Here is a 21,673-nt window from a genome sequence, read left to right on the forward strand (position 1 = left end):
CGGAGCTCAGAGCTCGGATCAGAGCCGGTGGATCAGCGCGGATCGGAGTTGGTGGATCGGCACGGATCGGAGCTGGTGGATCGGCGCGGATCGGAGCTGGTGGATCGGAGCGGATCGGAGCGGATCGGACGGATCGGAGCAGATCGGAGCTCGTGGAGCGGCCGGATTGGAGCGGATTCGAGCTCGGAGCTGGTGAATCATGGATCGGAGCTCGGATCCGAGCAGATCGGAGCTCGGATCCGAGCAGAACGGAGCTCGGATCCGAGTGGATCGAAGTGTTAATCGAACTAGCTAGAGAGAGAGAGATTCTGAAACGGGTAGAGAGAGAGATAGATGATCTAAAACAGGGATGGTAGAGAGAGAGATGATCTGAAACGGGATGGTAGAGAGAGAGAGAAAAAAAAAGTCTGAAATGAGAAAGGAGAGAAAGAGAGAGCGAGAGAGAAAAGAATGAGAAATGAGAAAGAAGAGAGAGAGAAAAAAAAATCATAAATGAGAAAGAATCAGAAATGAGAAAGAAGAGAGAGAGAAAAAAAATCAGAAATGAGAGGAGAGAGAGCGCGCGTTTGTTAGTTAAGAAAAATAATAAAAAATTGTGAAAGTATTGTTATTTAATTAAAAGATGGGTAAAATAGAAGAACTGATGTGAAGATTTTGTAAAAGTGATAGTGTAAAATAGAAAATGTAGATTTTTTGTGTAAAATAGAGGAAATTTTTAAAAGAACTGATGTGGTTGCTCTAACCCAATGATTTTGCGAGAAGTACAGTAACACTATTATTTAGACCAACTCAAACATCATCATCATCATGTATAAACGCATTTGCTTAATCAAAAAAGTCTAGCTGGCACAATTTTTGCAGTAACTAGCTGCTTATATGGGAAGTTGTGATGGTTAAAGTTAGAGCATTCACATCAGTTAATTTAAAATTTTTTGTCTATTTTATACTAAAAATTTACTTTTTCTATTTTATATAAATATTTTACAAAAATACTCACATCAGATTATCTATTATACACTATGTTTTCTTTAAATAATTATTTATTGTTATTATTATTTTATTATTTAACTTACCCACTACCCACAATATCCACCATACACATGGTCTCTCTTTGCCTTGATGTTTTCTCATTTTTCAGAAGAGTAACTCTCTCTTCTCCATGGCCCAACCTTCTCATCTAACTCTAAAACTCTTTTTCTCTCACGATTAGCCATAGCTAGAGCTCACATTGAGCTCCGTTCAGGGCTGAGAGCCCCAAATCCTTCGCCATGCCATCATCGATGGCAGCAAAGATTAGCTGCAACACCTCCAAAAACAGTGGTCCAAATCTTCACTCTCTCATGGCAGCAGTGAGCACTCCACCCAAGCATCCATGGCAGCGGCGACAGCAGTTGGGGCGCGAGTTTTGGTTTGATTTTTTTTTTATTGATTTTGGGTTCCATTTTTAGTTGATTTTTGGTTTGATTTTCCATTGATTTTTTGGTTGGAATATTATGTGTTGTGATAGTGGTGGTGGGGTGGTGCTGATGGGTGATCGGTTGTGCTCTTTAGATGAAGAGAGGGAAAGGGAGAGAGAGAGTGAAATGAGAAAGAAGAGAGAGTGATTCTCATAACTTTTATTCAACTATCAGAGACTTTACCAGCTGAGCTAGCTGGAACCCACATTTTTGAAATGATTTAGAAATACTATGTTTACAATATTTTCATAATATTTTCGTAACAAATTCTAAGTGGCAGGTTATTAATGGTTGTTATTGTTGGAGCGAAAAAGTAATCTCAATGGTAAGTTAAAATTTGAACTAATAATAATTAACTATCTATAATTTGTAGTGATTTGTAGTGAAAATAGTGTGGACGAAGCAATTAACCACCTACCATATGTAGTTCATTGTCCAACTTATGAAGACTCAACTGGGACCCACACCTGGACAGTGCCACTTTGGGACACAAATGTCATAATGTTACCATACAAGGACGAAGTCAGTAATTTTACACAAAACGAGAGCACGCCACCCAAACCATATCCAACCAAACCCACACTCTCCAACTCTCCACCACCTGTCCCTCTTAAACACTCCTCCACTCACCACCACGCCACTCCGCCACTCCCACTCCCAAATTACCAAAACACCCTTATCCCAAAAAAAGGAAAAAAGAAAAATGCAAAACCCATTATTAATTAAACTTCCCAAATTGACCCCACCATCACCATTTCTTATAATTGGTATTAATAGCACACGAGGACCCAGCATTAGCTTTATTCGCACGAAACCGAAACCAAGACCAAGAAGAACAAGAAGAGAGTGTAGTAGAAGAATAAGAACAAGAACAAGTAGTGTTGTTAGGGCAATGCCTGGTTCTTCGTTCGGTGAATCTAGCGGAGACGATAATGGTCGATTGCGTAACTTCAAGCTGAACGAGTCTACCTTCCTGGCTTCCCTCATGCCCAAGAAAGAGATTGCCGCCGATCGCTTCATCGAATCTCACCCTCACTTCGATGGCCGCGGCGTCCTCATCGCCATCTTCGGTAATTTCATTTCCATCACCTTTTTTTTTTCCCTTTTCTGTTTGGTACGCAAGAAAGGAAAAAGGAAAAAAAATTTCATATCAGAAGAGAAGGATCGAGTCAGTGAATTTATTTGAAATATATGCATTGTCTGTTTTCAGATTCTGGGGTAGACCCAGCTGCAGCTGGATTGCAAGTTACATCGGACGGGAAGCCGAAAATACTAGATATTCTTGATTGGTATTTATAAAGCTGCTAAAGCAAACTAGTGTTATGTTTGAATTGTTTCTGGATAGAGTTTAACCTGAGTTTTTTTTTTTGGTTGGGTTTTCAGTACTGGGAGTGGAGATGTGGATACCTCAAAGGTGGTGAAGGCTGATGCAGATGGTTGTATTTGTGGAGCTTCAGGTTAATGTTGTGATATATTAACTTATTAAGTGATAATAATCTGTTGTTATTAAGAATATTGTGTAATGTTTGTCAAACTTTAGAACTTAGTTGGATCATTGAAATGTATAGTTCAGAATTATAGGAGAATTGTTGAGGGGTAATGTAGTGTTTCCAATCATATGGTTATAATGGTTAATTTTAGTTTTGGTGTGCAAATTTGCTGTGCGTTCCTAATTAAATAGAGGCTACAGCCCATGGAAAATGCACAATTATTGTAGATGCAAGATATGTAGTGTGTTTCTTGTTATACATGGCAGAAATATAAGTTTTGATCGTCACTTATTGGAAACTTCTGGCCCTTTAGAGGCTTCCATCAAATTCTGTATCTTAATCCTACTTTATGCAAGTGGAGTATTTCCTGTGGTAAACAGCAAAAGTGATAAATTATACATTTGTTATATTCCATCTTTAGCTGCAAAATAATGTTGACTTTTTGGGGAGGGATATGTCCATTCGGATTTTGAGTCAGGTTCTGTTCCTGGAATTGTCATGCTCTGTCTTGAACTATAAATTTTCTGTAGGGGCTTCTCTTGTTGTCAATTCTTCGTGGAAAAACCCTTCTGGTGAATGGCGTGTGGGTTATAAGTTGGTGTATGAACTATTTACAGACACATTGACTTCTCGTTTGAAGGTATGTATTGCTTGTTATGATCCATTAGGTGAATTATATGGCCTGCACTCTTTTATCCAAAGCCTTACTGAAGTTGCACGCCCCTTTTCCCTTGATAGAAAGAAAGAAAGAAAAAGTGGGATGAAAAGAACCAGGAAGAAATTGCCAAGGCCATAAAGCATCTTGATGAATTTGACCAGGTTGTTGCTATTCCTGCACATTAACAAACCATATATTAACTTGAAATTATATATATTTCATTCACACCATTAGTGTTTTTAAATAATTCTAAGCACATTATGTTCACTAGAAATTTAATGTATCTATATTGTTATTTGCTGCATTTTTCATGTAGAATTAAAAGGAACTCCCCTTTTTTGTTTTTCTGCTTTTTTTCCCCATTTGTGCTGCAGGTTCCTTTTGCATTTCGTTCCTTTCATCCATTCTTGTTAGATTGCAAACACTAGCTTTCTTCTTTTGCTGTATGTACAAGGCTATGAAAATTTAACTAGAATGATGGTATACCGTAAACTTGTAAATGCATCCACAGTCAAGTTTATGTATCAGATGATAAGAGTTTGTTCAACTGTATTTGCATACTCTTCGGCTGTCATGCTTCGAGATGTATAAGGTCATTTTTAATTTGCTTGCACAGCACGCTCTGTTTTCACTCTTCTTTGTTTAACTTATTGTGATACTATTCTTCTTCTAGAAGCATACTAAAGTTGAGGATGCAAACCTGAAAAGAGCTCGTGAAGATCTCCAAAGTAGAATTGATATTTTACGAAAGCAAGCTGAAGTGAGTGCCAAGTATCTTAATTTCTTGTTTCCAGAGTTTCCATTTTTACTAAATTGTCATGTTTCTTCATTTTAGAGCTATGATGACAAGGGGCCTGTCATTGATGCTGTTGTGTGGCATGACGGAGAAGTATGGAGGGTTGCTCTTGACACACAGAGTCTTGAAGATGACCCAGACTGTGGGAAACTTGCTGACTCTGTGCCCCTAACTAATTATAGGTATGTTCAACCACTTGTGATAGTAGCATGTCTGCATGTGTTCAAAGATCTTCTTTAGATAGAGGTATAATGATGTTGAATGGAAGAGAATACAATATAAAAATATTAATTAAATTTAATGGTATTATGGATTTTGCATTTAAGCATAACATTTGACTGATAATCCCCATCATCAAGCAACTTCAGTATTATGCTGTTGTGTGGCTATGATAATTTAACTAGAATGATGGTATCCTTGCTGCCTGTAAAACAATACCTTATTGATCTTCAGTATTTATATTTTCTAAATGATGCTATTATATGTTCTATCTCATGTGGTAAGCTATTTCAACAAAGTTCAAGTTCCCTGTATATGTCATGTTCTTCTAATTTGAAGCCATTGTGAAAACATGTGAGACGGCCTAGGAAAGAAGTCATAACAACAGCAATATTTTAGTATTTATATTGGAATTACATTTTTCTGCCTTGGAGTCTAATGAAATAACTGTATGAAACTGTTTTCAGAATTCTTTACTCTGCCACACTGAAAAATTTAACTACATCTGGCTCATGGATGGCATTTTGAATATTTTGGTTGCTGGAAATTTGGGATGCATAATTCAGTCTGTACACGCATGTCATTTTCTTAGTAATTTGATTTTCATCAAAGGAAGGCCTTTGCTTGGGACTGAGACCTCGTGTGAATTTGGGCGCGTAACTCGTGCTTGAAAAAAGTGAAAGTCCTCCTTCTAGCATCATATACTACTGTAATTTTCAGATACTAAAAATTTCTTTCACTTAAATTTAACATATGATGGAGAGCGTGTGAGAGTATGTGTGCAAGCATGGTTCTGCATGTCCCTTTCATGGCTGTCAAAACTGTTTCTGTTTTTACTGAAATTTGGCATGACACTTGGGGTGTTCTAAATTAAACATGTCATCTTGGAAGGTTTGATTTATTTACTATATTTAGCAAGTGTTTAATTAATCCTAGTTGGTGTTTAATTTTTGAATGTTTTCTACAGTTGGTGATGATGGAGTTTGTTGATCTTTATATTTGAATGTAACTATTGAATATATCTGTACAGGATTGAACGGAAGTTTGGCATGTTTAGCAAATTAGATGCCTGTTCATTCGTTGTTAATGTCTATGATGAAGGGAATATCTTAAGTATTGTAACAGATTGCTCCCCTCATGGTACTCATGTTGCTGGTATTGCAACTGCTTTCCACCCAAAGGTACTACTATATAAGCTCATCCTAAGCTTATCCATCCAATGCATTTCTTTTCACAGTAAACCAATGCCTTTTGATATATGTGATTGTTGTTAGGAGCCTCTGTTGAATGGTGTTGCACCTGGAGCACAGTTAATATCTTGTAAAATTGGAGATGCACGCTTAGGTTCAATGGAGACAGGGACAGGATTGACTCGAGCTTTGATAGCTGCCGTGGAGGTTCCTTATAGTTTGTTTATCTTAATTGTCTTTCTGATTTTAATGACATTTAGGATGTTTTTTGTGTTCTGTTAAGGAATTTTACACTATGGAATTTGGGTGTGTGTGCATTTTGTACTATTTTATGCACTGCTGAATTATATTTAAGACTTCTGGTGTGAGATATACTGCATCTTAACCATGGAAAATATTTTTTTTGCAGCATAAGTGTGACCTCATCAACATGAGTTATGGAGAAGCTACTTTACTGCCAGATTATGGTCGATTTGTTGACCTTGTTAATGAAGTATCAATTCTTACCTTGTGAACTCGTTTGGGACAGTTATTTATTTATTTTTTCGCTTCTTTTGTCTTTCATGCTCTCTAACATGCATGAATGTCACTGTTGTTTTGATTTAGGTGGTGAATAAGCATCGCCTGATATTTGTAAGTAGTGCTGGCAATAGTGGGCCAGCATTAAACACTGTTGGTGCACCTGGTGGTACCACTTCAAGCATTATAGGAGTTGGTGCTTATGTCTCTCCTGCAATGGCAGCTGGTGCTCATTGTGTGGTTGAAGCTCCCAGTGAAGGGCTTGAATACACTTGGTAATAAACTTATTTTTGTCTGACTCTGTCCTTGTTCTGACTTTATCTGAGTGAAGCATAAGTGTCTTTTATTTTGTGCAGGTCCAGCAGAGGACCAACAGCCGATGGAGATCTTGGTGTCTGTATAAGTGCTCCTGGTGGGGCTGTTGCTCCTGTTCCTACATGGACTCTTCAACGACGAATGCTCATGAATGGAACATCAATGGCATCGCCATCTGCTTGTGGGGGAATAGCGTTACTCTTAAGTGCAATGAAGGTCTTTCAATGTGCATTGCTTTAGTCATGTTTTTGTCTTTGTGTCATCTTACCTCTGCTCTTTGTGATCTGTTGAAGCTTCTAATGTGTAATGTTTTCTATTCAGGCTGAGGGCATTCCTGTGAGCCCATATAGTGTAAGGAAGGCTCTTGAGAATACAGCTGTTCCTGTAGGTGGTTTGCCTGAAGATAAACTAACCACTGGCCACGGGCTTATGCAAATTGACAAGTTACATATTTTTTGCTCTTGACCTTTGCTCATTTGTGACTACAAGAAATAGTTTTGACTTCTATGTAATTTATAATTTATCCAAAATTTCTCTTCATGACAGGGCACATGAATATATACAGAAGTCCCGGGATGTTCCATGTGTTTGGTATCAAATAAAAATTAATCAATCTGGAAAATCAAGTAAGTTTAGTTTCTCTCCTGCTTTGCCTTAGAATCTCTATGATCCTAAAAGGATTTTTGGGACAATATGTGTCGTAGTTGAAAAATGTTACTTATGGTATTCTGATTTATTGATACTATGAGATTTTTATCAGCAACTGTTTCAGCAATTGTTTGACTAGTGACCACTGCTTTCACTAGTGCCAATATTCTAGATGTTTTTCTTCTCAAGTTCAGATTGTGAAATGAATTTACGGTGTTGTTTGTTATGTGAATTGTTTGCAGTTCCTACATCTCGAGGCATATACCTAAGGGAGCCTAGTGCTTGCCAACAATGTACTGAGGTGAGATTGTTGACACTTGGTAAATGTTGATTGTATAAGGGAAATTTAAATGGAATTTTTTTCAAGCTTTCATAGAGTTACACCTTGTTTTGAATTAGACACTAACCTCCCTAAAATTGAACTACTATACACCAGTCACTTTCCAGAATGTAATTTTCTACTGATGTAAAAATATTAATTAAGCATTGGTTAGAATGTGTATTTTACTATTGTTGCCTTAGAAGTGCAACATCTACTGAATTTATGCTTAGTAACCATCTTACTGATCATTGGGGGCTTAAATTATTTGAGGGAGATTGCTCCTAACCAATTGAAAATTTTCAGTTCATTTTCTCACAAACCCATTGCTTCTCTAGGTGAGGTCGTGGGTTCAAGCCCACTAGGTGTGTAAATTTCCAATATAAAAAAAAAAAAATTCCAGTGCATCTCTCTTATAAAGCAACTTATCCTTAACAGTGGACAGTTCAAGTTGAACCGAAATTTCATGAAGATGCAAGTAAATTAGAAGAATTGGTTCCTTTTGAGGAGTGCATTGAGTTACATTCCAGTGAAAAGGCAGTTGTCAGAGCTCCTGAGTATCTCCTTCTGACTCATAATGGGCGTAGCTTCAAGTCAGTTAGCATTACTTCACCTTTCCTTTCTCTTTTATGAATTCTCATAAAGGTTAAATTGGACTTGTTATTTATGTCTGTTGCCCAATATTTACATTTTGTTTTGTTAATTCTCTTTTGATGGTATGAATGCCTTAATATTAATTGTTGTGAGCATGTAGAGACTTAGTTTTATATGTGGCTTGAAGTATGTTGCCTCTTTAATTTTGTATGAATGCATTAATGTGCATGGGTGATTGAGTGGATTCAGTTGGTGTGCCTGCCTGTTTTATTGGGTTTTCTTTTGGTGCCAGAGGGTGGGGTATATTCCACTCCTTGGAAAGCCAAGTCCCTGGAAGCAAGCCAAACGGGCAGTTATTGGGCTCTTTTGTTCTTCCTTGCTTCTGCTTTAGGAATTGAAGTTCGCTATATGTGGGTTCTATGGGCCTTTTCATGATGCTAACAATGAGAACCTTTAATTCCAATAGCTGAAGTAGGATGGTTTTCTTGGTTAGAAATTCTTCATGGTACCAGTTGTTACTAGGCGAGAATACATTCTTTGAAAGGAGAGTGTGATTGAAAATAGTTAGACATGAAACAAAAATATGGAGTATATTAAGTAGATTAAGGACATGTACGACATAGCTATAACTAGTGTGAGAACAAAGACATTACAAGTGAGTTTCCTATCACCATAGGTTTGCATCAAGGGTTAGCATTAAGTCCTTATCTCTTCTCTTTGCACTAGTGATGGATGGGCTCACTAGATCAATTCTAGATGGAAGTCCCTTGGTGTATGTTTTTTTAGATGATATGGTTTAGTCTATGAAGCTTGATGTGGAATTAATGTCAAGTTAAATTTAGAGAGATGCTTTAGATTAAAACAGAGTACATGGAATGTAAGTTATGTGAAATTAGAAACAAATATGAAAGGTTGTAAGACTTGATGGTCAAAAGACATCAAAGAGCAAGAGTTTTCAATATCTCAGACCAATAGCTTTTAAGGATGGAGGAGTTGAAAAGGATGTGAATTATAGGATAAAAGAGCTATAAAAAAAGAAGTGAATTATAGGATTAGACTAAGGGGATGAAGTGGTGAAATGCATCATGGGTATTGTGTGATCATTTGGAGTATTTTTATAGTGTAGAATAGCTATTAAGCTAAAAGAGAAAATTGTACTGCTATAAGAGTATTGAACGTTGGACTGTTAAGAGGTAATTACAACAACAACCACCAAGCCTTATTTAATTTTGGGGTTGGCATTGTTAAGAAGCAACATATTCATAACATGAGTGTGGTTGAAATGAGAACGTTAAGATGGGCAAATGGAAATATAAGGAAAGATATAATTCGAAATAAGAAAATTAGTTTAAAGATATGGGTGGTCCTATTAATAAAAAAGACGAGGGAGAGTCATTTGAGATGATTTGATCATGTATAGAGGAGAATGATTAATAAACTGATGATAAGAACAAGTTGATTCAATTCAAGGGAACAAATAAAGGTTTAGGAAGACCTAGAAGAACATTAGTATAAGTAGTAAAAAATGACATGTCAATTAAGGAGTATGACTTTGGATAGGATAGAATCTTGTGGTTGACCTCGATTAGTCTATTGAGGATCTATAGCCGAACTTAAAATTTTGGGACTGAGGCATGGTTGATATTATTTATCATCTTGTAATTTGAAAATTTTATCTTTACAAGCATGATGTAACTTTCTTGTGCATATCTTGTGTACATGGGTTGTGATGGTTATATTTGAATAATATTTTTCGGTTATTTACAAAAAACAGGTTCTGAGCTGTATTTTTTTGTTCTCTTCTTTTCAGTATCATTGTGGATCCTACCAATCTAAGCGATGGTCTGCACTATTTTGAACTCTCTGGGGTTGATTGCAAAGCACCATGGCGTGGCCCTCTTTTCAGAATTCCAGTTACTATCACAAAGCCTATGGCTGTAGTGAGCCGGCCTCCTGTAGTTTCATTTTCAAGGATGCCATTCCAGCCAGGTGTAGTGTCAACTGTCCTTTTCTCCTATCTCTTATTACCAATACTTTTAGTGGTTTTGATTTGGCTTGATTGAATACAGACAAATTGGACGAGTGGTCCTTTGTCTAGTTTCTGTTCTTACTCAGTCACTGGAACTAATTCCTTCTTCTCTTTCATGGATTTACTGCATTATTAGGCCACATAGAAAGGAGATATATAGAAGTGCCACTTGGTGCTAGTTGGGTTGAAGCAACGATACAAACATCAGGATTTGATACAACCCGAAGATTCTTTGTAGATGCCGTTCAGGTACAGCATATAATGAGAATTTGTATCAAGACTGTCTTGACCTACTCTAACAATTTTGAAATGTCCAGATTTGTCCCTTACAAAGGCCTCAAAAGTGGGAGAGCGTTGTGACATTTTCTTCTCCTGCTGCCAAAAGCTTTGCCTTTCCTGTTGTGGGTGGTCAGACAATGGAATTAGCTATAGCTCAGTTTTGGTCAAGTGGCATAGGAAGTCATGAATCCACTATTGTTGAATTTGAGGTAGCACACTTCTATTAGAGCTTTTGATATTTTGTGAATTTTGGTAGTTTTTAAACATTTCCAGCCATGTCATCATTTCCTTTATTTGGATCTTGCGTTTTTCTTTTGAGGCTCTCTTGCTAGGTAATGTGGTCTTGAGTATTTAGCTGTACATATTACATCTTTGGCCATCTGATATGCACATTTTTTACAGATTTTTTTAATGTTACAAATTATGTTAAAATGTTCTCAAGATTTCTCATGAATCCTACTTTCCTTTCCTTTTAAAGGATTTTGTTTCTGAATGACAAATGCTTTCATAACTTGCATTCAATCTGGTGAATTTAGGGCTATGATATCTATTGTTATTTCTTCAAGAGCAGGATAAGTCTTATTGAATTACAATACATTTGACTTTTACATAAAACTCCCAGGTTGTGTTTCATGGGATTAACATCAATAAAGAGGAAGTAGTACTTGATGGAAGTGAAGCACCCAGCAGAATAGATGCAGAAGCTTTGCTGGCATCTGAGAAACTTGCACCTGCTGCTCTTCTAAACAAGGTGGAGTTGGCCCCCTTGTACAGATGATATAGGTTCTCTTATGAATAAAATTTCTTTTGATGATGTCAATTGTACTAAAATACATATCTTTTGCCTTTCTTTGTTCCAGATAAGAATTCCATATCGCCCTATTGATTCTAAACTTTGTACCCTTGCAACAAATCGTGACAAACTACCTTCTGGAAAACAGATTCTGGCCCTGACATTAACGTGAGTTATGGTGTGATTTTTGTTCATTTTCTGCTTCATTTAGCTCCACTTTGAGTTTATATTGATCTGTTTATTCTTCTAATTCTACAGTTACAAGTTCAAATTGGAAGATGCAGCTGAAGTAAAACCTCAAATACCATTACTTAACAACCGTGTATATGACACTAAATTTGAGTCTCAATTTTATATGATTTCTGACACAAACAAGGTACCTTGCTATTTCATTGGGTAGACACTTGATATTTAAAGGAAGTTAAAGGGAATAATTAGCAATCTCAAATGTAATTTTTTGGAATAATATACACTGAAGTAATTGGTTTTCCTTTTATATTCTAGCACTTTTCTTTTGCCTTTTTGGTTTTTTTTGTTTTTTAATGGTTATTCACTTCCAAATCCTATTTCATGTATAGATGCTGACCTGAATTCCAATTTTTCAATTTTTTCCTTTCCAATTATAGCGTATATATGCAATGGGTGATGTCTATCCAAATTTTTCAAAACTTCCTAAAGGAGAATATAATCTACAGCTATATCTAAGGTATGGGCCTCTCCAAGGTAGTTCATAACTGCATGCAAGCACATACTCTTTCTTTCTTCTTTTCTGCTGAAAATTGTTCCCATTTGGACTTGATTTTTTCCATTTAAATTTTGTATTCTAATTGTTCATTTAAATATAGAATATGTTACTATCTTGCCAAATAAACCATGTAAACCACAACCAATGATGGAACTGTCCTCTTATCTTAAGTTGACTGTTTTTGTTAGAAGAGAGCACCAATATTGGTGTAATATTGGGAAGATGCAATCGATAAAACTACATTTATTATTACAATTGAAGAACTTCTGAAGAATTACAAATATCAGTTAATAAGAGGTGCTTCCACTGAAATTTCTTTTCTCTCATGTCAATTATCTTTTTCCAGGCATGACAATGTGCAATATTTGGAAAAATTAAAGCAGTTGGTGCTCTTCATTGAAAGAAATTTGGAAGAGAAGGTGGATTATTATATTCTTTAAATTGCTGTTACAGTCTATGAGTTCTTTTCTTTGATGCTTCAAACATCCAGTTTAACCTTATACTTCAACAATTTACCTAATACATTTTGCTTGATCTTATTTTTATCATTGCTTCGCCTACTGAAAAACTCAATGTTACTACTATATTTGCTTTATTTGTTTCTTTTCAACAAAAATCTTGTGACTGAAAATTGAAATTTTATTTTTGGAATTTCACTGAAGTATTTTGTGTAAAAATCTGTAACCCTGAGTATCCTTTCAAACTGGCCTTATAACATGCACAGAAATTATTGTACAGTTGAGAATCCTACCTATCATAGTTGGCTATAAGCTTTCCTACCTCATGCATTGGATACACTTTACATTATTTATTGACTCTACGATATCTGTTTGCTTAATTATTAGGATGATTGTCTCTCCCCCCAAATTGCATTATCCTGTGTGTGTAGGTGCTTTACTATGATAACACTGTTTGGGAATTGGATTTTATCCTCTCTCTGTCTCTCCCCCACCAGTACATATTCCATGTGCTGGGTGGTGTCTTTAAAAAGAAAAAGAAAAAGAATTCTTACTTACCTATCATAAGACTGTTCAGGAGTTGGTTAATTGGAATTGATTGAAAATACTTTGTTTTACTTATTTTCTGCATATGCTTATGTGTGTGTGTACTGGCAGCATATCTGTGCAATGCACAGTAAAAAATAAAGTGTATATCAAATAAAAAAAGATATAACTTGTATCATAGAAATTGCTCACCAAAAACAAATGATTAAAAAAAGCAATATAAGTCATGCAATGAAAGAAGAGTAAACAAAGCACTATAAGTGCGGTTGGAGACCATGTTATCAAATGGGCACTACATCTATGATGTGCAGGGTCTTATAACTCTATATAAAACATTGAAACTGATGCAGTTTGGATTAATCTGTGCTGGAGATTTAGAAGTTTTTAAGTGTATTGAAATTCAAAATAACAAAGATTATATTAAATAACCTGCTTAGGTATCAATATATGTTCTAGTGTTCAAAAAGGATAATTTATTAGAATTGCTTTGTTCACTGAAATTATAAGTACCTATGGGTTGTTTGCAAAGGGTTTCTGAGGTTATCAATGTAATTTGGATATTTTAACATCTATTAAATGTTTCGGTGGTTTCTTTTTAATGCAGGATGTCATTCGATTGAGCTTTTTCTCTCAACCAGATGGTCCTGTTATGGGAAATGGTACCTTTAAAACCTCAGTTTTAGTTCCAGGGTATGGCACTAAATGATTTATTTGTATGGTTTACGTATGTTATCATGTTATTATATTTACATATGGCTTACGTATGGTTTAATGCCTTTCTTGGTAGAAAAAAAGAATCAATATATTTGGGCCCGCCATCCAAAGACAAGCTCCCCAAGGTATTACATTTCCATTCTGTTTCCATTCTAAAAATAATTTTCATGTGTTAACTGGTACTTGTAATATGTGTGCAGAATTCTACGCAAGGATCATTATTGCTGGGGGCAATATCATATGGAAAGCTATCCTTTGGTCAACAAGAAGAGGGGAGAAATCCACTAAAGAACCCTGTGTCATATCAACTTTCTTACATAGTGCCACCTAATAAGGTTGAAAAACATTCTGTGATGTATTTTTTTTTTCCCTCTTTTGTTTCATTTGTAATGGTCGAAGACAATTCACAATTTTCTTGGGTGACACCTATGTCACATCTGATGTTATTCTTTTCATTCTATTTCCCAACTCATGTCCATTATCATTTATCAAATACCTTTGACAGCTTGATGAGGACAAGGGAAAAGGTTCTTCTTCAACTGGCACCAAGACTGTTTCTGAACGTTTAGAAGAAGAGGTTAGTGTGGTGCAGTGGTTAAATGTGTTAATGTGGTGTGGGTGTATTATTACTTTATGCCAAGTGATTTGCCTTTTTGCTTATGTTATACCAATAGTTGTCAAATCATGTATTGTATGTGTTCCTTTGTTTTTTTTCAGATTCTGTATATATCATAACAACCAGATAAATTGAAATACGTATTTAAATATGCAAAGAAATATAGAAAATTTATTCAATCACTCTGCTCTTAATGCTGCAAATTGGGCTCTCTATATGATATGTTTGAGAAGTTGATTCTCCATTGCATTGCCTCAAGTAGGAATCAAACAAATTTCTCTAAATTAACAAGTCTTTCAATATGTTATGTAATTTAATAATGTGGCGTTCTTTGCCTTTGTGCTTGCATTCTTTATTATAGAATCTTCCAGGAGGTTCTTAGGTTTTTCATACTTGTTTTGTCTTCTTTCCACCAAGAAAAAAAAAGTAAAAATGTTTATCAAGCCTTGTGTGCAATTATATTTTTAAAAAATGTAAAGTATTGATCTCCAATAGTGAATTGGACATGGGGCCATAAGTATTGAAGAGAAAGGATAAGAGTTGGCTTCTTTTATGTGGTGGGCAATATGAATTAATGGAGCTACATACTGATAACTATGAAGACTTTACCTTTTCCAAAGAATATGCAGAAAAAAAGAAAAAAGAACACCTTTAAATGCTTGCTTTTAAAGTCTATCAAAAAATGATGTTATATAATGAAGAAATCATTATTCATTTTTCCTACATATGTATAGAATCACTAGTATGTGGAGGGACATTATATTTATTATATTCTTCTAGGACAGAGCACATACACATGACAGTGACATATTTTAAAATTTGAAACTGATAGCATATTTCTGTTGTGAGTCCTTCCATTTTTGGACTGTTAGGTTGTTACTTGTAAGGTTTCCAGTTTGTTATCTGAGCTTTACAGATTCTTGATGCTGTTGCTTGTCAATCAGGTTCGAGATGCGAAGATAAAAGTTCTTTCAAGCCTAAAGCAAGATAGTGATGAAGAACGCTCAGAATGGAAAAAGTTATCTGTCTCTCTTAAGGTTAGAGCTTAGCTTCTTGTCATATTCTTAATGAAATTTAGACTTGTATATCTACGACTTAGGTTTTATTGGCATTATGTAGCAGGATTTGTGAACTCCAAGGCCAGCTAGGCCTGTTGATATTCCAGTCAGCTGGAACATTTAAATTTTTTTCCCTCCACTATAGTGGGATTTAGAGGTTGGCAATTGTTTAAGGTCTTTTTGGGATTTTTTATGGATGTTCAGTATTTGTGATTGTAATTTGTGGGGAATACTTTAGTACACAACCTGTGTTCTTTGGTTCTTTATGTTTATTTCTCGTAGACACTTTATTTACTTATCCAAAAAATATAATTGGGATTTTGTGGTCATTCAAGTTGAAGAATCTTGCTGTCACTTTTTATTTAATTTTGAGTATTTTTCAAATTGAAGAACATTTTATTTAAGTCTTTTCTGGAACTACTACTGGTCCTGGACTGCCAAATTATGCCCAAGGTGCTAAAGTCTCTTTGTCTCATCTGTTTTTTGGCAGTCTGAATATCCAAAATACACTCCATTACTTGCAAAAATTTTGGAAGGCTTGCTTTCTCAGAGCAATATTGAGGACAAAATCCACCATGATGAAGAGGTAATTATTATAACTAGTGTATGGTCAAAATGAATGTAAAATCTTGCTTATTTCATATTGATAATGTGAAACTCATTAAAAAAAAAGAGAGGCGATATGAAGTCTATTTTAATATAGCTAGCAATTATAATATTCCAGTTGCCCTCTGTTGTATTTGTTTTGGGCTTCTCATATCATATGACTCTTACACTAGCGCTGCAATGGTACCTTCTTAAGGCAGCAATGTAGTGGGTCCAGATCTTAGATTGATTTCAAAATGGTTTTTTATTTTTATTTTTTATTGTCAGTGTTTAGTTACGGCTAGTGGGACTTGAATCCATGCTCGTTCCCTCCACCTGTTCTTAAGTTGGGGAGGAGGTGCCATGTTAGCTAGAGCCCATTGACATGGTTTCCATGTATGAGAATTTGAATTATTGTCTCTACTGTTTAGTCAAATGCACTGTTTAGAAGAGATACAAAGAAATCTACTCTAACACAGTGGACCTAGCTCATCCTACAAATAAAAAAAATTGTTAAATTTTCATTTCTTGATTAAACTGTAACACTTACTCCATCATACACTATACTCTGAAGAAACCTTCTTAAAAAAAAATGTTTTTCACTAACCTTGATGCTGGTGTGAGTTAAAAACAATTTGCATAATCGATCTCTAGATTATTCTTCTGGGTCCCACACAGACCTAATACTTGGTGTGGTTCTCAATTGTCTAAGTAGAACTGAAGTGCAGATACCAATCTTTTGTAACAGTTTTGTACTTCATCACTCTCAAAAGATTAGCTTTCCACCTAGGCTAGATTCTTGGCTATTGGGCCTACTACATGAAGCTACATTGGCACTAGACATTGGCTGCTATGCTCTTTTCTTTTTCTAATTATCTCTTGGGCTTTGCATGGTCAGCAAGCCTTCATAGACTTGTTTGTTTTAGAAAGCTGGTTAGAAATTTTGGAATTAAGTAAAACCATATCTGATACCTTGTGACGACCGTACTATCAGGGGTGAATGTCCCTGGATTTCTTGGCAACTTGTTCTGGCGAATGAGGTCAGTTGTCCTCAGGTTTTACTGGCTAGAGACAAGTCCAAAGGGCTCTTATTGAGAAAAATTCTCTACATTTATAAAAAAAAGATGCCTAGTGATGATCACCTACTATGCTTTATTTGCTTGGAATATGCTTACTGCATTTTCTTCTTGACCTTCACCATATAAATCAGAGAGATTTTGAATTTTGTGGGGAAGGAAATGAGATGGTACTGCATCTTGACTCATAATCTGCTGCCTACTTAATCACAGTTTTCTTTATATATGTGGGATGTTCATGGGTAGAAGAGAGCATTAGCTGTTATGCATCAAAATGCAAACCAAAACAGGACAATGCAAATTGAGAAATCTAGCCATGGGCATCATATTTTAGGGTCGCTAACAGAAAGTTGATGCAAAGTTTACTGAAAAATAATGAGTTTTTTTTTTTTTTTTTAGTGTTGTTGAATGGGTCAAAATTTAGCCAATTCCAATTCCAATTCCAATCTCAATTTGAGAGAGTGATTTTCAAAAGTATTTGGTCAAATGTTCTCTGTTGGATTTCTTATAAGACTGAATCTAATATGTTTCATAGTCAGTGATAATTTTTATTTGCAATTTGGTAATATGCAGGTCATTGCCCTTATGTACCAATTTATTATTATTATTTTTGGGGAGTGTAATGAATTAGTCATAAACTTTCCAGGTTTCCTTAAAAGCATATGCATTCCTAAATGAGAGGGCACATGTGAACTATTATTCTACTTGAGCTTATAAAGTGCCACAATGCAGGTTATTGACAGTGCAAATGAGGTGGTTGATAGTATTGACAGAGAAGAGTTGGCTAAATTTCTTTCGCTCAAAAGTGACCCTGAAGATGAAGAAGCAGAGGTGTGTATCATCTTGTTGAATAATTGTCCCCCACACTCTTCTTTCTCTTTCTGGAGGCTCATTATTAGCAATTTGATCTCAATTAACTATTTTTTTCATTGCTGCTTACCTTATGCCACTCTCACATACTTTAAATTTTCTGGAGAGTGAAAATTGATAATTTCTTATTTTAATCTAGAAAAACAAGAAGAAGATGGAGATAACCCGTGACCAATTAGCAGAGGCACTGTTCCAAAAAGGATTGGCACTAGCAGATATTGAATCTCTAAAGGTAGGAGCAATTATATCTGTTTTAAGAAATTTTGTAATTACATCACAAGTAATATTATGTGAGAATTAAATTTTGAAAAGAAGTATAACATGTGCTTGATATCATATAAAATTTTGTGAATATTGCCTCATTTTCTTGTTGGATTTTGAATAAGTAAAGAATATTTTTACTAGGAAAAAGGAGAGAAGTGGTCTCAATTATACAGATATAGAAATTGTATAGCAAAGATCCTTTTAAAAAGTACACTTTAACAAATCCAGAAATTCGGAAAAGAGAAAGATGGAAGACTGCCCATAACAGTCCTTCATTCATACAAATGTGGTAAAGAATACAGCTGTCAGCTTCTCCATAGAAAGATCATACCCCTTAAAAGTCTGATTTTTCTTTCACACCAAATAATCCTCATTCTACAAAGCAGGAGCAGGACAGCATTCCAAATCAAACATCTTCTGTGGCAGCCATACACCCTGTCCAATAAAGTTGCACTTAAACAAAGAGAAAAAACCATGTGAGCAATTTGATGCAAGGAAGTATGATGGGCTGTGATATGATTTAGAACTAGTTGGAAAGTGAATTGCTTAGAACAATGGATAGGTGGTTAGGGCGTTAGGCACCTCTGCAAAGAACACACAGTTTTCAAAGAAAAGTTCCCAATTTGGCATTGGCAGCCTTCCAGATGGTTGACAATTGTCTAAATCCTATTGGCCAATGCCTTACAAGAGGATTTGCTTGGCTGCTGGATGAATTGGAGCTCAATTGCATAGGCTGCTGCTGTGAACTACCTGACTGTTGCTGAACTTAGCTACTGACTTAGCTATTGGTTTTGTGTCTAGGCTGCAAATGTAAACAGCCTCTTGAAATGCCCTGCATCACACAAGCCTCCCAGAACTGAGTAGTATTGCAGTATAATGACCAATGCTCAATTGTATCTCTACTAGATTTACACATACAGTGCCAATGATTTTGAAAAAGTTTAGGGGCAAAAAACTAAATTTATGCAAACTTTAGGGAATGGAACATATGTTAGCTTATTATTTTTGAAATGTGCAAGCCTGTTTAGCTGTTTTATTTGAAATTGATCTGAAGTTTGTTTGCCCAGGGATGTCACAGTTTATTTACCTGTTCTATTTGAAATTGGTCTGAAGTTTAAGTGTGCAAGTCTGCTTAGCTGTTCTAATTGAAATTGAAATTGTAAGACAAATATATGAACCAAATTCTGAAGATAGGAAATCCCAATTTGTGTGATTTAATGGTGATACTTAGCTTGAAAATGATTGCCTCCTTTACAACAAGCAAGTGATTATTGAAAAGGTAGAACTAAATTGTGTCACTTTTGGAAACTTCTGGCCAGCATCTGGGGGCCAACCTCAAGAGGTTTTTCCATGTAATTACCTGGTATGTGTGGGACCAAGGGCTACAAATACCCAATGGAATAGTCAAATAAGAGCTCTAGATACTGACGTTAGCAAAAAAAAAAAAAAAAAATTGTCACTTTTTGAGGGCTGTGTTTGCTTATTGTCTGAATTCCTTCAGTGAGAAGGTAAGATGTATCACCTTTTGAGGCCATGATTGCCATAATATATGGCTTATTCCTTGCTGCATTTTTAAGCTATGGCTGCTGGTGAAACATATCTAATTAACTTTAGTAAGAGCCATTGGCACAGACAGTATGCACAGCTCATGCATTATGTCTCCCACCATTTTAGTCCATATCTCTGGAGAGATTATTGGGTAATGGGATAACTCCTCTGATTATTACCATGTAGAAGTTTGGGATTTAGTGAGACTCATCTGTCTTCTTGTCAAAGTCAACTCCCCTTTTCAGACGAATTTATTAGGTGACATCTAAGTAGGTTTTTTGTTTTGTTTTTTTTAAATTATAATTATAATTTTAGTTTTTTAAATTGTTTTTTGTAAAGTATCCAAATACAATAGTTTTGACATTAAAAAAAAAAAAAAGAGAAAGAAGAAGAAGCAGCAAGATTTCATTGATATAGTTCGATCAAAAGTTGTGCCACTATAGTGCAATTCCAGTGTACTTGCTTGGTTTTTCTAATAAAATTTCTTACGTTACTTATCAAAAAAGAAGAAGAAGATTTCATTGATATAGATGTGTATCATCACCATCATTGTTGTTGTTGTTATCATCATCCTTCTCGTTTTTGTTTCAGGGCAATGAGGCATCATCCTTGGCTTCATCTAAAGATTTGGAGATTACTCGTGATCAATCGCAACCAGAGTCTGGTGTCCAGCCAGATCTGTTTGAAGATAACTTCAAAGAATTAAAGAAATGGGTTGATGTGAAGTCGTCTAAATATGGCACCCTCCTAGTGCTACGTGAGAGACGTAGTGGAAGGCTTGGAACAGCATTGAAGGTATTTTTCTTCCATCATTCATGTTCATCTACTGTCTGACAATCATGGAATTTTATATTTCACGTTTACATATATATATATATATATATATATATATATATATATATATATATATATATATTTATGGTTGTTGAGTGGCTGGAACTTAGAGTTAGATGCCTATGTTCAGTTCTATGTTTTTCAGGCGGGCATGTTGATTTGCTCTATAGTTTGTCACGGTATAGTTTGTCTCATTAAACATTTTTAGGATAAGAAAAATCCACTCCTGGCACTGGGGGGTGGGGTGGGGAAAGCACTCTCAGAAATAAAAAAAACTATCTTTACCCGTTGAGTTGAGATTATAATTGTATTGTGTGTCTATGAAGTGTTACCCTGCAGAAATACCTTCATCCTTGTACTAGAGCTGTACATTTTAATTGTTTTTCAACATAAGACTCCTGAAATGATACAGAATGCTTTTCCATGCCTGTATAACTTTGGGGTCCAGTGTCATAATATTATATTTTTTTGTAATGAAGTATTTTCTCTGTCCATCCTTTAATCAAAATGATGTAAATGTTCATATGAGTGACAAATTACAAAACTTTTCAGATTGGTACTATTTTCAGCAGCTGCCAATTTCATAAAATTTTCTTTAAATACTGGACAGTTCTTGTTTCTATAATGAGACGTGCAACCCTATAGTTGTTTGTCAGTCTATCACATTGCATCTCCTTTGCTGGATATGACGTCCAACATGAAAAGAAAAACATAAAATTTGAAGAATTTCACTTATGAATTGATCATTTGTCTAAATTAAACCTGTTACTGGAGCAGGCATTGAATGACATAATTCAAGATGACGGGGAACCTCCAAAGAAGAAGCTCTATGAACTAAAGCTCTCTCTGCTTGATGAGATTGGATGGAGTCATCTGGCAACATATGAGAGACAATGGATGCACGTGCGATTTCCAGCCAGCTTGCCACTTTTCTAAAAGGTTGCTCAATTTCAGATCAGGTCTCTTGTATTGAATAAGTACTCTATTGGCCCATTCGAATAATTTATTCCTATACACATAGTTCCTTTCGAAATAACATGTCCATTCTCTCTA

General features: G+C 35.5%; 1 protein-coding gene across 2 annotated transcripts; it reads left to right on the forward strand.

Annotated features, from left to right (window-relative positions):
• The first annotated feature begins 1,991 nt into the window (after positions 1-1,991).
• On the forward strand, positions 1,992-21,673 carry LOC142619797 (tripeptidyl-peptidase 2). Of its 2 annotated transcripts, none has more exons than XM_075793082.1 (34): positions 1,992-2,527; positions 2,668-2,746; positions 2,841-2,914; positions 3,478-3,587; positions 3,686-3,766; positions 4,279-4,365; positions 4,441-4,583; positions 5,651-5,801; positions 5,895-6,017; positions 6,220-6,303; positions 6,417-6,604; positions 6,686-6,860; positions 6,966-7,087; positions 7,191-7,270; positions 7,535-7,593; positions 8,050-8,204; positions 10,016-10,194; positions 10,371-10,483; positions 10,552-10,722; positions 11,136-11,264; positions 11,374-11,474; positions 11,565-11,682; positions 11,933-12,012; positions 12,398-12,470; positions 13,660-13,745; positions 13,843-13,894; positions 13,970-14,104; positions 14,275-14,346; positions 15,330-15,422; positions 15,934-16,029; positions 17,837-17,935; positions 18,114-18,206; positions 20,378-20,581; positions 21,398-21,673. In XM_075793082.1, exons 1-34 carry the CDS (start codon positions 2,161-2,163, stop codon positions 21,554-21,556), a joined length of 4,131 nt encoding a protein of 1,376 aa, XP_075649197.1. In that variant the 5' UTR covers positions 1,992-2,160; the 3' UTR covers positions 21,557-21,673. The 2 variants fall into 2 exon arrangements, with proteins under 2 accessions (XP_075649197.1, XP_075649198.1); XM_075793083.1 differs by having other exon boundaries at positions 4,282-4,365.

The sequence above is a fragment of the Castanea sativa genome, chromosome 12 (assembly GCF_040712315.1).
Source record: "Castanea sativa cultivar Marrone di Chiusa Pesio chromosome 12, ASM4071231v1".
NCBI classification, from domain to species: domain Eukaryota; kingdom Viridiplantae; phylum Streptophyta; class Magnoliopsida; order Fagales; family Fagaceae; genus Castanea; species Castanea sativa.

What these genes read in the sequence shown, in the direction of transcription:
- LOC142619797 (XM_075793082.1), top strand. Translation starts at nt 2,161, where the DNA reads ATGCAAAACCCATTATTAATTAAACTTCCCAAATTGACCCCACCATCA. An exon ending in TACTCTTAAGTGCAATGAAG is followed by an intron (nt 6,861 to 6,965) that starts GTCTTTCAATGT and finishes TTTTCTATTCAG; the next exon opens with GCTGAGGGCATTCCTGTGAG. An exon ending in CTTGCCAACAATGTACTGAG is followed by an intron (nt 7,594 to 8,049) that starts GTGAGATTGTTG and finishes TATCCTTAACAG; the next exon opens with TGGACAGTTCAAGTTGAACC.